This window comes from Miniopterus natalensis, chromosome 7 (genome assembly GCF_054644295.1).
Source record: "Miniopterus natalensis isolate mMinNat1 chromosome 7, mMinNat1.hap1, whole genome shotgun sequence".
In the NCBI taxonomy this organism is placed as follows: Eukaryota; Metazoa; Chordata; class Mammalia; order Chiroptera; family Miniopteridae; genus Miniopterus; species Miniopterus natalensis.
The window spans coordinates 3148068-3172441 of NC_142087.1; the positions used below are offsets into that span (position 1 = coordinate 3148068).

Consider the following 24374-nt stretch of genomic DNA (forward strand, 5'->3'; position numbering starts at 1 on the left):
TATCATCTTAGGGGTTTATAGTTCTGTAAAGAATGCTTAAGAAGACATCTGTATAGGTCACCATAGTTTAATTGTGCTTGTTTCCACCCAATTTCAGTGTTTTGAGACTGTTATTTAAACCAAGCAGGCCTCCTTAGATAGGTGAGATAATAGAAAACCCCCAAACATCTTCAGGAGAAAACAAAAGGTGATTTTTCAATGTGACTTCTCAGCCACGTCACAGTGGCATAATGTCATTTCCTAAAAGGGAGGTTTATTTTCTTTCAAATAAAAGGTCTAGCTTCTCAGCTTTGCGAAAATCCTAAGCTAAAGTATTATTATCTTCTACAAAATAATTTGTAGGATGACATATAAAAGTTCAGTTGAATAAAATAATTTCATACATATAAAACACAGAGAAGGTATAACCCCCACAATGGAAAGCTCTTCATCAGGAGTGAGGGTTCTGGCTCCATAACTCCTTCCCCTCACTGCCCACATGAAAGAGGAAAGGAGAAACATACCCGAGGCCTCTCAGAGACATATTTGGCACAGAAACGGATGAGCCGGATGGCTTCCATGCTGGTGTCAGGGAAAGCAGCATTGCAGGCAAACTCCGATAAGCACTTCACAGCATCCTGAAAGGAGTCGATGGCTGCAGGGAAATGGTGCTGGAAAATAGTTGCTGGGGAGACAAAGATACATTTAAAAAAACATAAGACTAGGATTTAGAAATGGGGATCACCCTCCCCCCGCAGAGAGGATTTCTTTTGTGAAAATTTAAGAAAAGCATGCTAGTATTTCCGAAAGACAGTGCTTTTAGTAAATTACTCAGGAATTTTCCTAAGTGCATTGAGTACAATTTGGGCTAAACTGGTTCTTGAGCTCAAGCAATGATGTAAAGACCCAAACAGTCATTCATTCAACAAACATTTAGTGCTAACCACGTGCAAAGCATAGTTATGGGCCCTGGAGACAAAAAGAGGATGAATCAAACTTCCTGCCCTCACAGCGCTCATGCTCCAATGGGTAAGACGGAAAACAATCACCCAAATCAATACATATAAGATAATCTCAGGCGGGGTGATTTCTGGATAAGGGCCGAAGGTAAGAGGGGCTGTTCAGGCTGGTGGTCACGGAAGGCCTCTCTTAAGAGGTCCTGAGAAGTGTCCCTAAGGAAGTGAGAGGGCGAGCCATGAGAAAGCCAAGTTGCACCACGATGCCAAGGTGACCATTTAACTTAGGCCATTTTAGAATGGAGCTTGAGGAACTTCATAAAGTATAAACACTGGTATCTGTGTGTGCAGTTGGCCCACAGTGGTCTGTCTGCCAGAAGCTGAGCCCTGAGCAAGACTCTGGCCCCAGTCTGTGATCCTGACCATATCCCTTAATTCTCTATAGTTGTTTCCTTCCTAAGACCACACCTCATGCTACCTTGCTGGATGGAATCTTGTGAAGATAAAGGTCAATGAGCTAAAGGTGAAAGGCAATTTAGAAAGCTAAAGTTTTCAAAACCAAACAATCACCTAAGAGAAATATATGATGGCAAGAAGTTTACAAAAAGTTAAAAGACCTCAAAAAGATAAAAGCTGACCCAATGCCTTACAATTTCCATGAAGACCAGACCAGTAAACATCTTGTTACGTGATTACGGGCAGGACAGGGACTTTTGGTCAGTTCAGAGTGGGGGGACACGGTGTCAGCTCTGGGCTGGACTGCCTGGTGTGAATCCTGCTCCACCACTTCAAAACTGCATGACCTTAGGCAAGTTGTTTTACTTTATTTTTTGGTTCCTTAGTTTTTCTCTTCAGTAAAATGGGGGAAAACAATGGTATGGTCACTTCTTGTTAACCATGGTAGTTAGGTTTTATAAAGTGGCCGTGAACACTGAATTAGCAAGAACTGAACCATCACTCCTAGGGGAAATACAGGGTTAAGTGCCTGGAAGCCTCTGGTCATAACATTTTCATCAACCGATCAATACATAACCTTGCTTTATGTGTGTTTCTGTTAAAGACACCTTATTTAATATATATTGTTGATTCATTAACAATGAACTCATAGCCAGTAAAAGCACTATAACTCATGCCTGAATGAAGTTTATGTAAACTGTACTTTCTCCATAAGGCACATCAGAGCCTTCCTGTGCTTAAGGACACAGGACAGGACTTCAGCACTATGCTTCAGGGCCATTTTAAATGGCAAGTCACCAACAATAAGACAAAAATGCAAAAAATGTGACAGTATACCACGAAAAGGATACTTGTTTATTTACAGTGAAAGAGCTGAAACAAGAAGGCAGAGCATGGCCTTGTTCAACCCAGCTGGGAACATGCACCTTGGGTGACTCAAGTATTTCGCTGTTCTCTGCATGTGCATGGCCACAAATGATCATGTAAGCGCCAGGAGTATTCGTCTGGGGGTTACGTGTGAATTTTGGCAAGTAGGTGAATTCACAAACATAGACTCTGTGAATAATGAGGGCTGACAATATTTCCTTCACAGGGTTGTTATGCACATGTCTAAGCATGTGTCAAGAACTTAGAACATCACCTGGCACGTTATTATATCCCAGTATAGCTAAACCAAGGAAGCCCTTTTTGGGAGTAAAATAGACAAGAAATAAGTTGTCACTCTTCTAGACTTGCAGGTGGGATGTTAGGAGGGAAAAGAGCCACTTACTGACAATATGGCCCGTGGTCTGGAAGGCCAGCTCCACGATGTTCCCGTCGTGATCTGAGGCTGCCTGGTGGAACACAGCAAAGATGTTCTTCCAGCCTGAGCGGATGTTGGCTGCCTGAGAGTTCACCATCTGGGCAATGCAGCGGATCACCATGTCCCTGATGGTTGGTGACCTGAGGAGGGAATGGGGCAGCCATGTCATCTGTACTTTGGACAGTGGGGAGACATAAATACAGCTCATCGCATAGAAGCAGCATTTAAAATTTTTTTTTTAAAACCACGCAATAATCCACATTCACTTTAAAAAAAATAAATTATAGAGACAACATCTGACCAAAGCTTGGTCATAAGTGTATCCTTTGGATTGATTTATGACCAAAAGGGGGGGATGCAGATAAAAAAGAGGTTCTATGGAAAGTAACTTCACAGGATGACTGATCATAAATTCTTAACTGGGAGGGTCTTGGTGAGTAGTCATGCCTCAGGCAAGACCTGTCCATTGTTTCTGTGCACCTAGGTTAACACACCTTTGAAATAAAAGAGCACATAATCTTGTTAACTATCCTGTAATCCAGTCTCTGCCTTGCTTTTCCCATCTCCATGTAATAGTCCTGGTATTTCCTCCTTAATTTCACATGCATAAAAGAAGCTGCAAAACTATTATTCTCCAGAGCATTTGAGATCTTGCTCCCTGGTATATGTTGGCAGTTTGCCTCAAATAAACTTAAACAAATTTTTTTAAAAATTAGAGACAACAAAAAGAAAAAATAGTAAGATAATCACTGTGGCGGACAGTTAGTTGCCTACCCAGAAGCTATCCTCCCACGTTCTTGATAACAGAACTCTGACTTCATCCAGGCAGCAACATGCTCGACCAAAGGAAACATCATAAACAGTATAAGACAACACGGAAATCTTGTCACATGTGCCAAGTCTTCAATTTCCCAGCTTCCCTTGCAGCTAGGGGAGCTACGTAACCTGCTCTAATTAGATGTTAGAGAAAATATATGGGGATAGGGAGGTTTCTGGGAAGGTTTAGCTTTTGTCTTAAAAGGAATACACATGGCAGGCTCTGCCCCCTTTTCTCTTGTTTTCATTCTGAACACAGCATGATGGCTGGAGCTAGAGCCTCAGTACAGCAATCATAAACAATAGGCTCAAGGATGAAAAGTGACCCTGTGGATGGCCAAACAAAGAAATGGAAAGAACCTTAGTCCCTGATGACAATTTGGGCCATGGAACTAAAGATGGGACTGCTTGATTCTGACTTATTAAGTAAACAACATGCAGCCTTTGAGCATTTCCCATGTTATAAACTTTGAATATTTTTAACAGCTGCACAATATTCCTTGTGGCTGTACCAACACTGACTTTAACACTTGTGTATAGTTAGGTGGTTTCTGTTTTTTTAAAAATTATTTTGTGTGACTCACAACATTTTGTTGTATTTCAAATTAACTCCTTAGGAGATACTTATAGAATTACTGAGTCCAAGGGCACAAAAATATTAAGTTTCTTGATGCATATTGCCAAAATGCTTTTGAAATGTATAGGAAGCACGTCCCCACCACCACCACCATCTCCTTGGTCGAAACTTGGACAACTACAATGGCTGCCTAATTTATCCCATTGCTTCTCACTTTCCATGGATAAATGCAGGATGATCCTTTAAAATGTGTCAGACCACTTCACTTCTCTGCTCAAAAGCTTCCAATGGTTTTCAACTCTCACAGAGAGCAAGCCAAAGTGCTCACAAAGGCCAACAGATCCTATGTGACCCAGGAGCCCTGCTACCACTGGGACTCTACCTTCTAGAAGTTTTTTCCTTGTTTACTCTGCCCCAGCTACGTTGGCCTCCTTGCTGCTCCTTAGCTATGCTAGGCACATCCTGCCACAGGGATTTTGCTCTCTCTGTTCTCTCTGCTCGTAACACTCTTCCCTAAACCACATATAGCTACCCCTACCTCGTTTTTCACTTTACTTAAGGGTGGGCTTAAGGGTAAGCTTACCAAATATATCTCAGCTAACTGCCCTGTATGAAGAGTGTTTCTAACCTATCCCCTTAATGTTCTTTAGAGCAATTATCATCCAATGACTTAGTGAACATTTATTTGTTTATCCTACTGGAATATAAGTAGGAATTTTTAAAATTTTATTATGGAAAACGTCAAACATATATGCAAGTAGAGAGGACAGAGTAATGAATACTGTATACCTATCACACAGCTGCAACGATTACTGAATCAGAGCCAAATGAAAATAGGATTTATGACTGTTTTCTTTATTGTTGTATACTTGGCACTTAGAATAGTACCTAGCAAATGGCAGACTTCAGTAAGTACAGGCTGAGTGAGTGAATGAACAGGGCCGACTGCTTCAAAGGGCTAGTAGCTGCCCTGACCTCTTTATCGCCTCCTTGGGGCACAAATGCTGGGTCACACAATCCTTGACCTTGCTGGAGGCTGCTTCAGCAGTGACTCTTTCTCTGCCCCCTCGGCATCAGCCTCAGTAAGACATGTGACATATTTCGACCATTTGCAGTGGTATAATGTGTCCTAAGGGAAAGGTTACACAGATCTTGTAACCTTTAGGGACAATAGATGTGAATCAGAGTCTGTTCATTTTATTTGCTTCTACCAACTAGGGAGAAAAACATTGTGTGGTTAGTAGTAGGGATTTTTTCAGGGGCCCAATGGGGAATTTGACCAAAAGTCTTTCAGAACAGTGCACATACCTGTTTTTCTTCATGATATGCTCAAAGGGCCTCAGAAAATCTTTCTGGAAACGGAAGTTGGCTAATTCTCCCTTCTCAAGAAACTTCATGGAGAGTTGCCTTAATGAGTCAACAGCAAAGATAGCCACATCTTCATTAGGGTTACAGCCAACCTGGGCAGGAACAGGAATGAGGTGAAATAGGCACAGTGAAACAACTGTGGATGTGGGGTTCTGAACCTCAAAAATGGACAGCCTGCTTTTAAAACAAATGCTCTGGGAAAACACACCTAAGGAGGAAAAAAATGGTTATTTTGTGGCTATGACCTGCATAATCTTGTTTAAGTTTAATAATGAAAGATCAGTACTGCACATTTAATTAGTTCTTTCAAAATGTGCAAAATTTGTTAAAACATCAATAGGAAAACGGCTATATAATGGTATGTTCACATACATGGAATAACATTTGGCAATTAAAAAGAAAGAATCCAGCCTTAAAAAAAAAAGGAAATTCTGTTATATGCTACAACATGGATGAACCTTGAGGACATTATACTAAGTGAAATAAGCCAAACACAAAAAAGACAAATACTAAATGATTCCACTTATATGAGGTACCCAGAGTCATTAAATTCATACAGACAGAAAGAGGTGGTTTCCAGGGACTGGGGAGAGGAAGGAATGGGGGTCATTGTTTAATGGGTACAGAGTTTCAGACGTGCAAGATGAAAAGGGCTCTGGAGATCTGTTGCACCACAATGAATGTACTTAACACTTCTGAACTCTACATTTATAAATGGTTAAAATGGAAAATTCTGTTATGTATGTTTTACCACAATTAAAAAAAGAATAAATTCGTATATGCTAGCATAGTTATGGTTACAAAAATATGTATAATACTATTTATGTTTTTAAAAAAAGAAAAACAAACCAAGACAATATTATTTATATTTCTGTGAGTACCTACATATGCATGTGTATAAAAAAAAGTCGGAAAGATATATACCAAACTGATAAGAACAATTAGTTTTGGTTGTGGGGGTGTCCTGTTGGGGGTGGTGATGGTCAAAGATATTTTTAGCTATAATTTTTTTAAGGTGTTCATGTAATGTTCATGTAATTAGAGACGAATGAAATAATATTCCCCTCCTAAAAATCCAGGAGAATTCAGAATTCCTGTTTCAGGAATACATACCAGGCTTATTGTGCAGTTTTGCACAGCTCAGGACACACATGTGCCCTAGTTTAGAAGAAAAAAACATGTGACTGTTCTAATGGCTCTGCTAGAATCCCCAGAGCTAAGCTACAGCTGTACTTAGCCATCCATTTCTTCAAACCTCAAGATTCTCATGTGCTCCTGTTCCCAAGGGAAAGCAGACATCTTTCTGAGGTGGTGGAAAGAATAAAGAGCTCCAGAGCGAGCAACTGAATTTTCCAAACTTTGTGCTAATGGCACTGATTAGGTGGAACAGACATCTGTAATGAAGTTGACAACCATGAAATGTCTAATTGCTATCTGCCAGCCCATGTCTCACGCTTGCCCAGTAGTGACCTACAGATAACTAAGAACTGGAATGTAAAGAGTCTTGACAACAGAATTGTAGGTAGGAAAGGGAACTTGGAAAATCAATGCCCTCCCCCACCGCGGTCAAAAAAGAAGTCCCACCGAACATGAAATCTAGACTTTGAAGAGTTGGGAGGTGTTTACCAAAGCACTTCTGGATAATCATTTCTGAAAGAAAAAACATTCCACAGCTGTTAGCCAAAAGATCTGTGGAATAAATGAGCAATGTTTGCTCTAGCTGAGCAGTCACAGGCTAGGACAAGAATACAAGGTACAGTAATGGGAATGGTTCACATTTTCTTTCTCAAACAAGTTCACATCAATTATGTCAACTGGTCCACTAAGAGTTTATTTACCCAGAACAGTGGGAAAGATGGTTGCTGAGTGAGTTGACTTTAGATGAATGACAGTGTTACCATTCACTCAACAAAAACAGTTGCTCTGGGTCATCTGCAGGCTCTTGTGGCTGTCTCCTCGCTGAGGGTTCAGATGAAAGGTCACCTCCAGAGAGGCCTCACATACTGTGTCACCTGACCCTTTACCATCAATTCTTATTTTTTTAATTTTTAAAAATATGTTTTTATTGATTTCAGAGAGAGGAAGGGAGAGGAAGAAACAGAGAGAAACATCAATGATGAGAGTCACTGATTGGCTGCCTCCTGCACGCCCTCCACTGGGGATTGAGCCTGCAACCCGGGCGTGTGCCCTGACTGGGAATAGAACCTCAACCTCCTGGATCATAGTTCAATTCTCAACCACTGAGCCATGCTGGCTGGACTACCATTAATTATTTTATCATAAAATATGGGTGAGCTCCACGAGGGCAGGGACCTCATCTGTCCACTTCCTGGTACAAGGCACTCAGGGAATTAAACAGATGGTGTCAGGTACGCTATTTGGAGCTAAAAAGAAAACAAAGTAAACAAAAACTTTGATTAGCTCATACACCACTTTAGAAGCCAGACTACCAATTCCTAGTCTTAATTTGGTCCTGGTCAGGTATTTACACCACAGAAATAGGCAGATGCTGCATATCATTAATCAGAACTCTGCTGCTGCTTCTATATCCAAGGGCAGATGACGTTTTTACTAACACTATTTTATTTATTAAATATATCTTTACTGATTTCAGAGAGAGGAAAGGAGAGGGAGAGAGAGAGCTAGAAACATCAATGATGAGGGAGTCATTGATCGGCTGCAGCCCGCAACCCGGGCATGTGCCCTGACCGCGAATCGAACCCTGATCGCCTGGATCCTAGGTCGACGCTTAACCGCGGAGCCACGCCCGGCTGGGCTATTAACACTATTTTAAAGCATCTGTATTATAAGTCTATCTCCAGGCCTGAAAATTTTTTTTGAAATTGTGAAATGTTTTTTGGTAGGGAACAGTGTTATTAAGCTGTTACTTTTCAGAAAGCACTTTAGGGTTTCATAATGCTTTCAAACACCAATATTTGTCGAGTGACTATAATGATCTCTGTGGTGTTAACCTACATCCTGGATATGGGATACTAAAGTTTTTGCAACACTCTGGATTCTTAAGTCATCCCCCTCAAGTTCTATCAATATGTAAGTATGCTATTACTCCTACCGAGCCATCATTGACTCCACAGGGAAAATGAATGACAGGCACCTAAACTCTCATCACTTTTTTTTTAAATTTAATTGCCCGCTTGGACATTGATGGAATAGTTTTGTAATTTGAAGAGTTACCTTATTGAAGTGATCTCCAATCACATGCCATATTCGGGACCACTGCAGTCGGATCCGATTCATGTTGTAGTATGATATTTCCACAATCTTCTGCAAGCTGAACATGCGGGGATGATGGGGGGAAGCCAGCTCATCCATGGACACGGCACACAGCCAGCGGACAAAGTCAACTACAGGCCAGACCCAACAACATACGTGAGGCCTCGTTAGTGATGGTCAGCCAGTCACAACATGAGGCTTCTGTAGTTGTCACAGAGGAGTCGCATACATACCTATTGCATTTCCATCCAGTCTAGTAGATCCAGTAAAAATTCTAGGAAGATAATTCCAGATATAATAAAATAAAAATTAGACTTGGAAGCCTAAGTTTCAATTTCAAACACTTAGAAAAGGGAGAAAGGAAACATTTCAGGTCTGGTATCTCCACTTTAAAATAAATGATAGAACTGGTAAATGAACTTAATTGTGAACAGAAATGCCTATACTGATGGAGAAAGTGATACATCAAAAGGAGCAGGGAAGAGTAGTCAAAACATAATAGCATGTGATGTCACGACAGTCGGAGTGCAGAGTGAGGACCTCCAAAAAGCTGCTCTCCATAAGAGCAATAAAAAAACTGGCAAAAAATTACCAAAGTCAACATTTTCAGAACTAAACTTTGGAATTACCAAAGGCTTATAAAAATGTTTACTCAAGAAAAATGGCTTAATCTTAGTATGAACTTTGAACATTATGGTATTCTTTACTTGACACAATTTGGTCACAAAGTTAAAGTTGCAAATTTTTAAAAAAGGTCATGATGCAATTCAAGGTCAAAACTGAAATGAATGTGAAGGCTATTAGTTGTGGATCACATTTGCCAATTTTAACAGTTCTTATTTTGAGTGATCTGGAACTGACAACCGTCAAACATATTAGGAGTCATTCACCTAGTAAGTAACTACATAGAACAGAGATTTCAACTGGTGTGTCACAAGAATTTTTAAAGCATGTACTACGGGACTAGTGAGGGGCAATGACCTCTTTTCCCGTAGATTGTCAAATAAAAATGACCATGGCCAACACAACAATAGCCACCTGGTATAAATGAATCAAAACATTTTACCTATTTTTTTTTGTCAGGCAAAATATATATTTTTTGGTGTGCCACAGGATTTTAGTAATTAGTTTATATGTGCCACAAGATAAACAAGGTTGAAAATTGCTAACACAGAGGATCCCAAGACACTGGGTAGTCTAGCTTCACTGGAGAACAAAATCATTACCTGTCTACAGCCACGACCACACTCTGAGAGCTGGTCTCACCAACCGATTCCTGTAAACTGGCCATTTGTCTTTTATCCACTCCACCACTCACTAAATTACCTGAAACACAATGCACAAAACCAACAGTGCTTCCAAAACAGTCAAGTATTCAGAGCAAAATATCCTGTAGCATCAACATACAGACAAAAGACAAATGAGAATGGTTTGCAGGCAAAAAACCCCTTAACTGATGATAGAATAAAATTAAACTTGAGTTTGGCGTTTGACTTTTAAAACAAATTCTTCTTATAATTTCCCTTGTTTGTATCAACCATCTCCCTTTCTTCACAGTTTATTTTTATAGTATTAAATTCCTATATTAAGAAAAACAAATTTGAATTAATGGACACTAACCCAGAGCTCCTGGAGTATGTAATGGCTTACACCTGCTGAATGTTCAGTGTAATGTTCCAGGATTTCACCCCAACCACCCTCACATGCACCCTAAGAAGTAAGTACCATTACAATCCCCCATTTTCATAGAATCCATGCTTCTGTTACACTGTACTATTCCAACCACTGTATGTGGGACCTAGGAGCCTGCTCTCTGCAATCAGATGGCCTGGGTTTAAAACCTACCTCTGCCACTTGCTTGCAGTGTGACCTTGTACCTCACTTTACCCCCTGTACCTCATTTACAAAATGGGGATAATAGTCCAAATATCACTGATATAAGAAGTAAATGAGTCAAAAATATATAAACTGAGAGCTTAGAATGTGGCCTGGCATATTTGTTAGCCCTATTTACCATTATTATTGTGTTATGTCACTGACAAGAGCCTCTCAAACCATTTAAAAAAGCCCCCCAAATGAACATGGAAGAGAGGTTGACTCTACCTTTTAAAATCTAGAGATACACATATCCACTCCTTGAATAGCAGGTACCAAAGCTGTAGCCTTTCTAAAGCAAGTGGCTTTTCCTCCTAGTACAGTTTTATGTATATAGAGAAAAGTAGTTTTCTCTGCTGATTTTGATGAAATTGGCATTACTTGACAGTTTCATTACAATTAAGACTGCTTAAGCAGCACTTCTATTAATAAACATACTGTCAGCTGGCACAAAAGGAAGGGATGGTTTATATGACAGTCCCAATGAGACAGGAAGTGTTTTATTCCGGTTAACTTGAGAGTCTGTGATGGCCAGTTGTTGGGCCTGGTTTCTTACCGAGACCAAGGCCCATGAACTCTTCTCCCGCCAATGTGTGGCCCTTCAGGCTCCCCTCTCTTTCACGTCCAGAACCAGACAGGTAGCGGGTCTTCACACCGGTTCCTATCAGCTGAGCGAGCTCTAGTTGGCTGATACATTTCAAGATCTAATGAAAAGAAGGTGTGAAGCAATGAGTTCCCATTTTATAGCCTAAAAAGGGCACTGTGATTTTAAATTAGTCATTAAGGAGTTCTTTGAAACACACAGCTTTTCAGGTGAGAATAAAATCTGAGGGTCTTAGGCTGGCTTCCCTAGTCCCAGAGTATAGGCCTGGATGACAGATTCCACTTAAAACACACACACACACAAACTATTAAAAAGGGAAAGAGAAAACAAGCAAGAGAAAAAGCAGGTACAATGGAGTTATGTTATACAAATGTTTAATTACGCAAATTTAACAAGTGCTCAAGACAGAAAAAAAAGGTACCTGAATAGATATTCCACCCACCATGCCACTCTCAGTAAGTGCACCATCTATTCTGACAGTGCCATCCCCACCTCCCTCCTACTATACACAGCACACTAGCCTCCCTACGGCTCCTCTAACTTGACATGTCTAGTCCTGCCCCAGGGCCTTTGCACTTGCTGTTTCTTATGCCTGGAACATGTTCCTTATACTCTTCCCCTTGGCTCACTCCTTAGATTCCCAGCTTAGGCATGTGTCCCTCAGAGATCACACATCCTCCCCATGTCACACACTTTTTAACATTATGCCATATAATTATTTGTTTTCTGCCTTAAGTGCCAACAGGGTATTAACTTCATCTTGTTCGCTGCTGAATCCCTAGCACCTAAAATAGTTGATTATTATTTGGTTAATGGAATGAATGAGCATGTGCCCTAGAATGGTGTGCAGTGGGATAAAAGACTGTCTTCCAGCCCTGTGGGTGGTACTGGTGCTTGAGAGCACATACCTGCACATAAGCCTCTCTCACCTGGAGATTACCTAAAGAAACAGAAATTGGTTTCAACTTCTCCTGGAGGGAAAACCAGCTGCATGAAACTCACTGAAGGATGGCACGCAGATCTCCAGGTAAAGCCTTCCTAAGGAATTTTCATGGGAACTTCTAACTAAAGCTCAGTTTTGCCTTTCACGCTGACCTTACGATCCAATCCCAGTCTGTAGGACTTCACTATACCACTGAGCACTGCTGAATATCTTTACTTATAAACTGCCTTCCTCTTGACTGAGAAAGGTACTTAATTCTACCAAAGAAAGTCATTCCCTGGTTGGTCCAAACAGCATACTATTAAATTATTACTAGTAAACTATTAATACCCTCCCTTTTCCAGAAGCTGGGAATAGCTGAAATCTCAAGTATGTGAACAACACTTGCGGCCAAAAACTTATTGGCTCCAACCTGATTTCTCAAGGTTTCTGACCATCAAATAGGTGGTTAATTAATTTTTAATATTTCCAGGTGCTGCTATATGCTTGGCAACAGTAGAAACCCCACATGGAACATACCTCCCAGGTTAAAAAAAAAAGTTTTAGGCGAGAAAGCAGCTATTCATTGACTCACTAGGTATTTATGACTCAGAAGACAGGAAATTATTTTTTAATTAAAAATTTTTTTTTTTGGAGAGAGGGGAAGGGGGGCAGAGGAGAAGAGGGAGAGAGAAACATCAATTTGCTGTTCCACCTATCCAAGCATTAATTAGTTGCTTTTTACATGTGTGCTGACTGGGGACTGAACCTGCAACTCGGGCACATTGGGATGACGCTCTAACCAATTGAGCTACCTGGCCAGGGCAGGAAATTATTTCTTTAAAAAAGCACCCAACTTACGAAAAACAACAACACCCCTCCTTCCATCTTTTCTAATATGGAATACTTTAGAATTGTGATAGAGAAAGGAAAGGTTGGGTGAAAAGGGACAAAGGTCTGTGCCATGATGAAAACTACCAACTACTGAGTTCTCACCACTTGCTAAATACAGTTTTAAAGCCCTATTGTGAATATCAACTCCTTTCATCCCCACAACAACGCTGTGAAGGTTGTAGAGAGGAAGAAGGTGAGGCCCAAAGACTGAGTAACCTGCTCTGCCCTCCCGGCAGGAAGAGGTAGACCCCAGCTCAGACCCCAGTGGTCTGGCTCCAGGCCTTTCCCGTAACTCCTTGGTCCCTGGGCAGGGGAAATGGCTAACAGCAATTTTCTTTCTTGGCACCACAGTCCCCACCACTCAATACTCTCATCTCTATTCTTTATAGTTTTTTCTCTAGAACAAAAAGTAATACATGCAGATGGTGGAGTAATTTGAAAATATAATTTAAGGAAAAAAAATAAATCACCTCCATAATTCTATCACTCAGATATAGGAGGCTAACATTTTTATCCTTTCAAACCCCATTCTCTTTGTATGTTTGGCAAAAGGGATGATGCCTCACAATGTTTTAGTATTACTTTTTATTTGATATCCTCAATATTAGTTTTTAATAACAGCTCTTTCTTCTCTAAAGTCTCTTATAAACCATAGGTCACCCACTTCATCTACTATTTTTCTTGTAATTTACTTGCTGAAGAACCTGGTCATTTGAGCTGAGGGTCTGTCACATCCTAATCTGCAGAATGTATTCTCATAATCCTAATTTACTGTGCTCCTCTGTCCCCTGTATTTCCTGTAAACTGGCACTAGAGGCTTGAATTGATTCAGGTTTGAGTTTGGGGCAAATGTGACCAGAGAGTGCACGATGTCTGATTGTCTCTCCTTTTGGTAACATGATTTAAATGGCCACATAACATTCTGAGGACTGGCGTACTACATTTTTATTTTTATTTTTAATTTAAGAGCAATCTCTCATTGTTGAAACATCTAGGCTGTTTCTACTCCAATCTTTTCCTTAGAACTAAAATTTCAATGACGTTTCAAACACGTTTGTATAACATAAATAATTATGTGAGAATGTTAGGATATTGTTTAGTTAAATAAAAATGTGAACCCACTAGCAATTTCCCTAATGGCTCATTGTAAATGTTGACCTTATTTTTCTAGAGACAATTAGGAGATAAATCAGCTAGCTTTGTCCTAAACCTACTCACTGATGATAAGAACTCCCAGGAGGTGCATAAGGACTTGCGGAAAGTGGCATTAATGTGGGAGCAAAGTTGTCACAACAGAAGTGCAGTCTGTGAGGACACTGGCCACTAGGTGTAGGATCATCTTGTGAGGTGGCACATCTGAATGCATTTTCCCCACCATAGCCCCAAGAGACTGACTTTCAGGTACACGAGGTATTTGTGGATGAGAGAAAACCCGGAGTGAAAGTTAGGCTTGACTTCAAGAAAAATGAAAGTGACTAAAGAGAAACTGACACTGAATAAAAGGAATGCAGGAGTCACCCTAACTAAAAAAAAGGCAATTATAGGGCTTTCAGAGAAACACACACCTCATGCCAGGAATTCCCAAGGTAGTTGCCGTCAGTGTGAGCCACTGTAATAAGTGTCTTTATGGTGTCAATGTTTTTCTGCTTCATTTCTGTGATGCTGGAGCTGGCCGTCAGCAGGGAGAAGCGAGCAAGAGCCTGAACATAGGCATCTCGTTCCAGCTGTAATGGAAGCCCAGGAGAGAACAATGAGATCCCACCCTTAGCATGACCCACTTCACATCCATGGGGCCGGTGCACTGGGCTTCTCTAATACCTTCTGTACACGTGACAGGCTTCATGCACATTAACATGCCAGTTATTCCATGCTGGTGTCCTCCTACTATCAGAACGTCTCGCTGAGGCTCCTACACACCGCATGTTTGAGAGCTAGCCCTCTCCTTTCCAAGTGACCTCAAACTTATGTTCCTGTTCCATTCCCTTTGGAGGGAGTGGGGGAGGAATCTGTTGAATGCTATGATTGTCACATAAATTCTACTATCTGTAACAATCCAAGGTAGGTCTATTTTTTTTAAGTTTACAAATGAGGAAATACAAGGTGTCTTAGAGAGAAGTTAACTGGGCCAAGTCACATGTCTAGAGAAACAGCAGAGCTGGGTATTAAAACCCAGATTGCCTGATGTCAAAGCCTATGGTTTTAGTACAAAAGAAAATGTCTAACTGTAAAATAAATAGAAACAAAAGATTGAATTTTTCAAAACAAATGGGTGCAAATTCTTATTGACTTAGAAAATGAATGGGATCGACAATGTCCTGATTTCACAAGTTTGAAAATTGTATTTGCTAGAATTTTCCAAGATTCAAAAGACATAGTCATTTTGTACTGAACTATTTGCTTCTCCCAGAGAAGACATGGAAATGAGAGAAATGAGGAAAATGATAATAAAAGCCGATTTTAAAAGGAAAAAAATAATATTTTAAGCACCAGGGAAGGCAAGTTAGGTAGATCAAATCTAATCAAGTAGCTTTGACTTTTAAAGTAAGTTTTTCAACCTTAAAACCTTTCAAAGAGAGTTTTACACACCCCCCCCCCGCCCCCCCATGAGGCAGTTGCCAGCATAAATCTGTGGGCTGCTTCTCAATGGGCACAGATAAGGAGTTTGCTGAGACTTTCTGGATAAGTGGAAATGCATGACAGTTTCTAGGGTTTGCCAAATCTAAAAGAATACAGCCTACCAGCATCACTGGAGCTTTGCTAACTTATACCCACCTGCATTCCAAAGATGCAGGCAATCCGGATTGCACAGCGGATGCCCTCCAAACACAGGGAGGCGACTTCAGTGTCATCACAGTTCTGCAGTCCGATGCTGTAGGCTGCCAACAATGGCGTCCACACCAGCTATCAAGGAAGGAAGGTTTCAATAATGTCTAGAATTTCAGTGGGAAGAGCACTTACAGGCCACACTGTTAGTTATGAGCAAAGCCAGGATGCCAAGTTCACTGCTATTTTTATTTCAATCTATTCCAGTTACAATAGAAAACAGTTCCTCCTAAACTGTGGTCAAGCCTATCCCTAGAGAGATGCCACATACTACATGTATAGGTCAAAAGAAAGGATGGCAAATATGTGGCTAATGAGCCACTACTATGCCTACCTGTGCTCACAGCAGACAGCCCACAGTGCAACAGGAAGCACTGCCAATCAAAATAAAACCTATAAGCAACTTATCTTCTATAACTTAGTCAATGAAAGATGCCTAATTCAATTATTTAGACTTTACTTTTCCTCCAATTTTGTTGTGAACTCCCTGAAAAGAAAAGCTCACAAAAATCTAGAACTGATCAACTAACAGGGTACTGAGTTATAAAAACATCTTAGAGAAAAATGAATGCTACGTATATAGAATGTTTCTTGTTTAGATATTTTAAAAATAGAGAGGCTTCAGGATATGGTGTTTTACTTCTACCTACTCTCATCTAAAAAACTAACTCTGAGGCCACTGAGATGAGCTGTCACAATAAAACTGTCTCTTTTGCTTGAATTATTATTAATTCACTCAATCCCCCCCGCAACCCTGTATTTGTCCCCATTTTACAGATGATGAAGAGAGGGAGGCTGAGTAACTGACCAAGATCACAGAACTACAAAGTGGCAAAGGCTCAGGGTGGGGGTGGATAGAGGACGGTATAGGGGGGATAAGTGATGATAGATGGAGACATGACATGGGGTGGTGAACACAAAACACAGTATACAGGTGATGTGTTGTAGAAGTGAGCACCTGAAGCCTGTCTAACTTTATTAACCAGTGTCACCCCAATAAATCCAATTAAAAAATAAGTAAATAACATTTAAAAACACCAAAGTGGCAAAGACAGGGTTCCAGCCTAGACATTCTGACTACATAGCCCATGCTTTTGGTTGGTGTTGGTGCATCCCCAGCATCGTCAAAGGGATTCTGGGAAGGATTCACCTTAGTTACTATTCAGAAAGCACCTCCCAGACTCGGCCTTTCCTCTCCTCAACCTCTTCACCATTATACACTCGCTGGTCAGCTTCTGGCTGGTTAAAGAACTGGGGTTATCCATGTTCTAACTTCTCAGGATACTCACTTTGAACATTGGCCGTACGTGGTCCAAGTGAGTGGCACTTGTAAATGGGGCTTTGGCGTGGCTCACAGCCTCCATCAGCGCTTTGGCAGTTTTAGCCATTTGCTCCATCTCCAAATTGTACAGCAGCCGTCGCTGCTTTTCACTAGCTACATCTACAGAGAAATAAGAGAATAATAGCTAATGCTCACTGAGTGCTTGCTGAGTGCCAGGCATTGCTTCAAAAGACATATAATGATTAACTCACAAATTCTCCCAACCACCTCATGAGTTTGTTAGAAATATTATTACCATACAATGAGGCACAGAGAGATTAAGCAACTTACCCAAAGTCATACAGCTAATAAGCAGAGGGGCTGGGACTTGAATGGAGTCCTGTGCTCTAAACCACTACACTTTGCTGCCTCTCAAACACACACATGGATGGCTTCAAAAGGGCCTTAACTAACAGAATTCTAATCAAGGTCAGCACAATCATCACTGGTATTAAAGTTAAGTTTTAAGAAACATTTTTGAGAAGCAATTCAGATTATTTATTTTAAATTCTCTCTTGAAACTAATCACAAGCCTAGCAAGAAGACAGTGATATGAGAGAACATAATCATAATAATTAATTTAATCACATTTCTTATTCAGTTATCTAGACATGCAAATTAACTTTATCATCAGGGAACTTAATCATGCATTCTGATACAGTTGAAAATTGTAGTGAATAGGAGTAATTTGCCATTAGGCCTTACTCTGCTTAGTAGATTTGGTTGCGATCGTGTGCTCTTTTGTTTCTTTCATTGCAATTTTCTTGCCTTCTATCTCTTCATAGATGCTTGAGAGATATTCTTCTGGTAGATCTTTACTATCGTTGATGCCCCGATTCATTTTAATATACTGTTCTTTTGTCATTTTATTTTTTACCTATAATTTAAAAAAAATTTCAAAGACCATTTAGAAAATACCTAATGGTCTAAATAAAGCTACTTATTTAGTGACCATAATATGTAAGTCATTAACATATTGTACCTGAGGGCTGTGCAAATCTGTGGTTAGCATAATAATCGAATATGCTAGGACGTACGCTGTGTCGGCACTAGCAAACAGAGTTTGCCTGGAAGAAAAGATTCCAGATGTCAGAACAAGCATGGAGATGAGGCTGGGACAGTCCAGTGCTGATAGGGACACACTTCACTAAAAGCAGGCCGACTGCTCCACGTGATACCAAATGAGTCAAGAGTTTTCATGCTTTCATCATCACTGATTTGAAAATTAGCAACCCAGAGTGTAGAGAAAGCTAATTAAGAATATATGTCAGCTTTAGACTTCTTTGAATAAAGCAGTTTCAAGTCAGTTTTTTAAGATGATCCCCAAGTATCCTCCAGGGACTAGGGTGAAGCAAGCGAGGCACCGGGTGTCAATCCTGCAGTGCAAGACACTGAGAGTGAGGCCCCTTCTAGTTAGCAACCTTAGTGCCTTGCTTGCCTCATTCTGGTCCTCTTAACTGACAGTATCCACTTTGTGCTAGGCACTAGTAGAAAGCCGACTAAAACTGCTGTTCAGTTATTAGCTACTTACAGTTTATATTACGCATTGTGATATTTTACAGTAGAAATACAAAGGAAATATTTATGTGTTGTAAACAATATGCTGGTGAAGTCTGCCTATTTTTGTCTTAGGCAAGGAAAAAAAAGACAAAAACTGGTGGATACACAGCTTTGTAATAGGTTGAGGCCCAAACTAGAAAAATTGGTCTGTCCAAATTGCTCCCAATAGGAAAGGGAGAAATTTTGAAGAATACCCAGAAGGTCTGCATTTGAATGTGAAATTCAATTGGGTCACATATTTACTGATTAAGGGAAACAGACCAAGGTCTCCAGGTCCACACAGAAAATATAGGTATACCTCAGAGATATTACAGGTTTGGTCTCAGACAACCACAATAAAGCGAACATTGCAATAAAGCAAGTCACACAAATTTTTTGGTTTCCAAGTGCATGTAAAAATTATATTTACACTATAGTAGTTTATTAAGTATGCAATAGCATTATTTCAAAAAAAAATATATATACTTTAATTTAAAAGACTTCATTGCTAAAAATACTAACCATCGTCTGAGCCTTCAGCAAGATGTGATCTTTTTGCTGGTGGAGGGTCTTGCCTAGCTAGATGTTAATGGCTGCTGACTTATCAGAGTCGTGGTTGCTGATGGCTGGGGTGGCTGTGGCAATTTCTTAGCTAACTGGTGCAAGAGGCCTAGCTTTCAGCCTATCTCGGCTTTTGAAATGCCTTCCTCACTAAGCTTAATCATTTCTAGCTTTTGATTTAAGGTGAACGATGAAAGACTCTCTTTTTCACTTGAAAACTAAGAGGCTACTGTAAGGGTATTAACTGGCCTAATTTCAATAGTGTCTCAGGGAACAGGGAGGCCCGAAGAGAGGGTGAGAGATGAGAGAACAGCCAGTTGGTAGAGCAGTCAGAATACACACATTTATTAAGTTCGCCATCTCATATGGGTACAGTTTGTGGTCCTCAAAACAATTACAATAGTAACATCAAAGATCACTGATAATAGGTCACAGTAACAAATATACTAATAACGAAAAAGTTTGAAATACTGTAGGCTACCCAAATATGACACAGAGACACAAATGAGCAAATGCTTTTGGAAAAATGGTGCTAACAGACTTGCTCAATGCAGGTTGCCATGAACCTTTAATTTGTGTTAAAAAAAAAACAAACAAAAAAAAACTGTATCTGTAAAGCACAATAAATGAGGTATGCCTGTATATTTAAAGTAAATAACATCTAATTATGTCTTCACAGCAAATTCTAGCATCCACTTAGTTAAAATGATCAGATGTTGCCTTTGCTGACCATGCCATCTCATGGGGACAGCTTGCTCTACACACTTGGAGGACTGGAACCAATTAATATGAAAACTAAGATGACTAGAGAGGCAAAACTTTTATCAACATGTTTCTACTGAACAATCCACATGTTCACAGTATATTCAGACATTCTTAACTTCATGTTCAGTGGAAAGAGTGTGAACTTTTGAGTTAGGCAAACCCATATTCAATCCTGGCTCCGCTACTTGCTAGCTGATTAATTTTGGACAGGTTGCTCAATGTCCCAGAGACTGTTTCCTCATCTATAAAACGGGGATACTATTCCCAGGCTTACAATTAATTAAATGTAATGCATGTAAAACTCATGGCCTGGCTGACACATAGGAGGGGTTTAATAAAGATCAGCTCTCTTTTCAATTTCACTTCCTACAAAAGACATGAACTACCTTATGAAAAAAGGCCCCAATATGGAATCATGTACTTAGATGGTCTTATTAGTTATGGAGCCATTTTTGTAACCTGCTCATCAGTATGTAATTAAAAAAACCCTAAAATTCTGAGATCTACCCCATATATTAAATCAGCGAATTCTATTTGATTAGGGAAAAGGAGCCCAAGTGCTTCCTCTCAACCCATAAAACTACTCTCTTATAATTAATAGTGTGGGCTCTAGCTGGGATCTTGGGCAAGTTACTTAGCCCCTCAAGTCCTCAATCTCACTGTCTGTAGAAAGCGGACACAAACAGTTGCTCTGAGGTCTTACATGAGATAATCCTTCAGCACAGTGTCTGGCACATGATGAACAGAAACTTTAGCTATTTGGCATAGACTTAGAAAGATTACACTCAACCTCCAACCAAACTTAGTATTTTGATATAGGCAAAAACATGATGTGCAAGGGATTTAAACGTGACGCTCACCCCTGGTTGCACTCTATGTATCTTGCTGCAAACTTCTCCATTAACCGATCAATCTTCTGGGCTTCCCCAGGTAGGCGGAAACCTTCTAGAAATGTCCGCAGGGCTGAGACAAACTCCTTTTCACAGAAGTCAAGTTGGTCCACATAAGCATACATCACCTCCTTGTTGAATCTTGTGCTGTCTCCCAGAAAATCACCTACTTGGGTCTGAAACACATGCATTCACTTACATCTAGAAATTGTCAATTATGAATGCACAATGAAAGACACTTTAGTCTAAGTGGGGAGGCAGAATGCCCAGCTCTGGACACTCAGAACAGGATAAACTGCTAGAAAAGGTGACTCCCTGACCTGTCCACTCACCCAACAATTTCAGGTCAATCTGTCCTGCCACAAAAGAAGGGGAGAAGCACAAGAGACTTAAAAATGGAGAACTGATGGGGCACACTAAAGAGGGAGGTTAGTGGCAGATGGGCAACTAGAGCAGTTTCTAGCAGCAAAGGTACATTTCTAGTTCTGATACTGTCCCACCAAATACATAACTGCTTGTCAGGAGGCTACTTTATTTCCTTCAAAGAGCTTTTTGCATCATTGGACAAAGGGAAGAGTAGGACTGCTCTGTAAGTAGGGCTATGGGCACTGGCTACCACACTCAGGGTCAGACAATCTCTAGGTTAAAAGCTGGTGCTGTCTTGGCATCACTTGACGGAACCCACATGCAAGTGCTCAACTCCCAGTCTTACAGAATCAAGACGCTCCTCCTGGTGCAGGAATTGGGCAATCTCTTCAACTGATGTTCCCAGCATGCCCTGCTCCTGGAGAAACTGGATCCCTCTCTTGGGTTTCTTATTGAACCTGTTTTAAGAAAAGATGGGACACAGATTGCTCATTTCAAAATCTAAAGGATAGAAATACCTGGAATTTGAGGAAACTTATAGTAACAACATGAACAAGTCATCATATATCAGCTAGGAAGGTCCTGTGTGTCCTGGCAGCTTTTCTGAATTCCATCTTCAGTTTCTGACCTAGTTGTAGGGCAAAGTCTGCTGGTTGTCACCCAATATCTGTTCTCCCCTTTTCCAACACTAACAAAACCCTAGATGTTTATCTGGGCACACAACTTCCTGAAATAAACTACATTTCCCTGCCTCCCTTAAACAAAGTACAGCCATGTGATAAAGTTCTAGCCAGTGAGGATATGAGAAGTGTTATGGGTACTTCTAGGAAGGCTCCTTAAACAAAGCTGATTTGGCTGGGAGGTATACTCTTTTTTGCCCTTTCCCGCTTCTTCCCCAGAATATATGTGTGATGGCTAGTGCCCTGGCAGTCATCTTAAGCCATGAGGCAACAATGAAGATGAAAATTGTGTTAAGGCTGGTGAAGCAGAAAGCTAAGAGTAGCCTGGATCTCTGATGTCCGTAAGAGCCACTATAACAGCTCTAGACTGCTTTTTTGTATTTCCTGTTAAAGGCTGTAAAACTTTCAACTAAAGTATAAATTCAACTTGTTATTTACCAGGCTGTGCACTGGAAAGAAGGAGAGCATATATAAGCACAAACTGTGGCAAGGGCTGTGAAGGAAGAACATGAATAGGGTGTAGGAACAGAGAATAACTTGGGAACTGTTCACGTAGTGTGGTTACAGAAGACCACTTTGAGGAAGACATGTTTTGCCAAGTCCAAAGGATGAAAAAGAACTAAGAGTATTCAAATCAGGGGGCATGACAGTAAAAACACCAAGTGTTTAAAGGACTGAAATGCATCATATAACTCAGGGGTATTGGCAGGAGATGAGATTAGTGAGAAATGAGGTCAGCGAGAAGGGCCAGAGGTTGGATCAGGCTGTGATGAGAAAATGGGAAATCTGGAATGATTTTAGGCAGGGGAGCGATAAGACCTGATTTAAGTTTTCAAGATTACTTTTGAGGGATGCAGGAATGGTGACAGAGGAAATGAAGAGATCAACACTTCAATCATTCAGAAGTTGGACAGAATATGAGACTGTGTGCATATGTATTTTTGTGTGTAAAAGACTAGTAAGAACCCTAGCAGGTGTAGCTTAGTTGGCTGGAGCGTTGTCTCGTACACCGAAATGTGGCAGGTTCAATTCCTGGTCAGGGCACATACCCAGGTATTGGGTTCAATCCCTGATGGGAGGCAACCCATTCATGTTTCTCTCTCACATTGATGCTTCTTTCTCTCTCTCTCTCCCTTCCTAACACTTTCCGTTAAAAAAAAAAAAAAAAAAAGACTAGAAACAAACACTTTAAGATTTAGCAGTAGTTATGATAATGGTGTGGTTATATGGGAGAATGTGCTTATTTTTCAAAGGTGTAGGGCTGAAGTATTATGATGACTATGAATTACTTTCAAATGGTTCAGAAAAAACCCACATACACAGATAACACTAATGTGGCAAATTTAATTTTTCTGCACATTGAATTTTTCATAGTATATAGTTGAAAAAAATGTTACCAATGGTGATTTCCTCTAGGTAGTAATTTTATGAGCAATTTTAACATTCTTGCTTTATACTTTTCTATAGTTTCTAAAGTGGTTTAATTTTTTTCATTAGAAAAAAAACGACCAGGCATCAACCACATAAAGCCATTAAATTTCTCTCTCTAATACATACAACTCACTTGCTCTGCTGGCTCAATGAGGCTCAGCTGCAAGTGCCAGCATTGGCGTTTTATAACAGGCATTTTCCCTTGAGGCGCCAGGCCCAGGTTCCCAGAGAAGATGTGGCTTTGTCAGAGCCCCAAGAGATTTAGCTAGAGTAGCAGCCACACTCACAGCTCAATGCCATGTTCAATGATCTCTTTTTGTTGCTTGATGACCTCAAACTGCTCTGGATCATCCTGCACAGTTGTCTGGGTCCCCGAGGACACCGTGGACTCCATGGATGACACACTGCTCCGTCTCGCTATGTCAAGACCTTTCCCATCCCCCATTTCCTGATCTGTGTGCCTCTCTTGACCTGCAATGACAGAAAACCATATCACCAGATGGGAAACAGACACAGCTAAGCTCAGGCCTGGCTCTGCAACTCCCTTTTCCAGACCTACAACAATGAAGTATGTATTGTCAAGATCATAAGCATGAAACCTTGATATCACTCTGGTATTTTAAAAACTTACTTTTTTGTGGAATTTGATAAGCTAATTCTAAAATTCACATGAAAGTATAAAAGTCCAAAAACAGTCAAAACACCTGTTCTGGTGCAAGAACAGACAAATCAATAGAACAGAATAGGAAATTCAGAAACAAGACATATGCACACAGGGGAATATGGTATGTCATAAAGGTGGACCTTTAAATCAGTGAGGAATACTACTAAAAAATGTTGGAACTGGTCCTTCATCTGGAAAAATGAAGTTAGAGGACAACTCATACATATTCCCTCCTCCAAATTCCAGATGGATTAAAAAGCAGAACCTTTTAAAATACTACAGGTATTTAGCAAACTAAAGCGTTTTTGCTAATTCTAAGGCAACTATAACAGGACAACTTTTCCCAATAG

The 24374-nt window shown here is 40.4% G+C and overlaps 1 protein-coding gene across 2 annotated transcripts in view; it reads right to left on the reverse strand.

Moving 5' to 3' along the window:
* ARFGEF2 (ARF guanine nucleotide exchange factor 2) overlaps nucleotides 1-24374 on the reverse strand; it is a 76634-nt gene that overhangs the window by 14824 nt on the left and 37436 nt on the right. For both annotated transcript variants that reach the window (XM_087818692.1, XM_016197352.2), the window contains exons 14-28: nucleotides 23648-23831; nucleotides 21596-21707; nucleotides 20854-21059; nucleotides 18111-18195; nucleotides 17834-18005; nucleotides 17097-17248; nucleotides 15757-15885; nucleotides 14550-14708; nucleotides 11121-11268; nucleotides 9916-10015; nucleotides 8923-8963; nucleotides 8651-8820; nucleotides 5396-5547; nucleotides 2662-2834; nucleotides 504-664 (exon numbers count right to left, since the gene is read on the reverse strand). In XM_087818692.1, coding sequence (XP_087674818.1) covers nucleotides 504-664; nucleotides 2662-2834; nucleotides 5396-5547; nucleotides 8651-8820; nucleotides 8923-8963; nucleotides 9916-10015; nucleotides 11121-11268; nucleotides 14550-14708; nucleotides 15757-15885; nucleotides 17097-17248; nucleotides 17834-18005; nucleotides 18111-18195; nucleotides 20854-21059; nucleotides 21596-21707; nucleotides 23648-23831 — 2144 coding nt within the window. The remainder of the gene's footprint in view (nucleotides 1-503; nucleotides 665-2661; nucleotides 2835-5395; nucleotides 5548-8650; nucleotides 8821-8922; nucleotides 8964-9915; nucleotides 10016-11120; nucleotides 11269-14549; nucleotides 14709-15756; nucleotides 15886-17096; nucleotides 17249-17833; nucleotides 18006-18110; nucleotides 18196-20853; nucleotides 21060-21595; nucleotides 21708-23647; nucleotides 23832-24374) is intronic.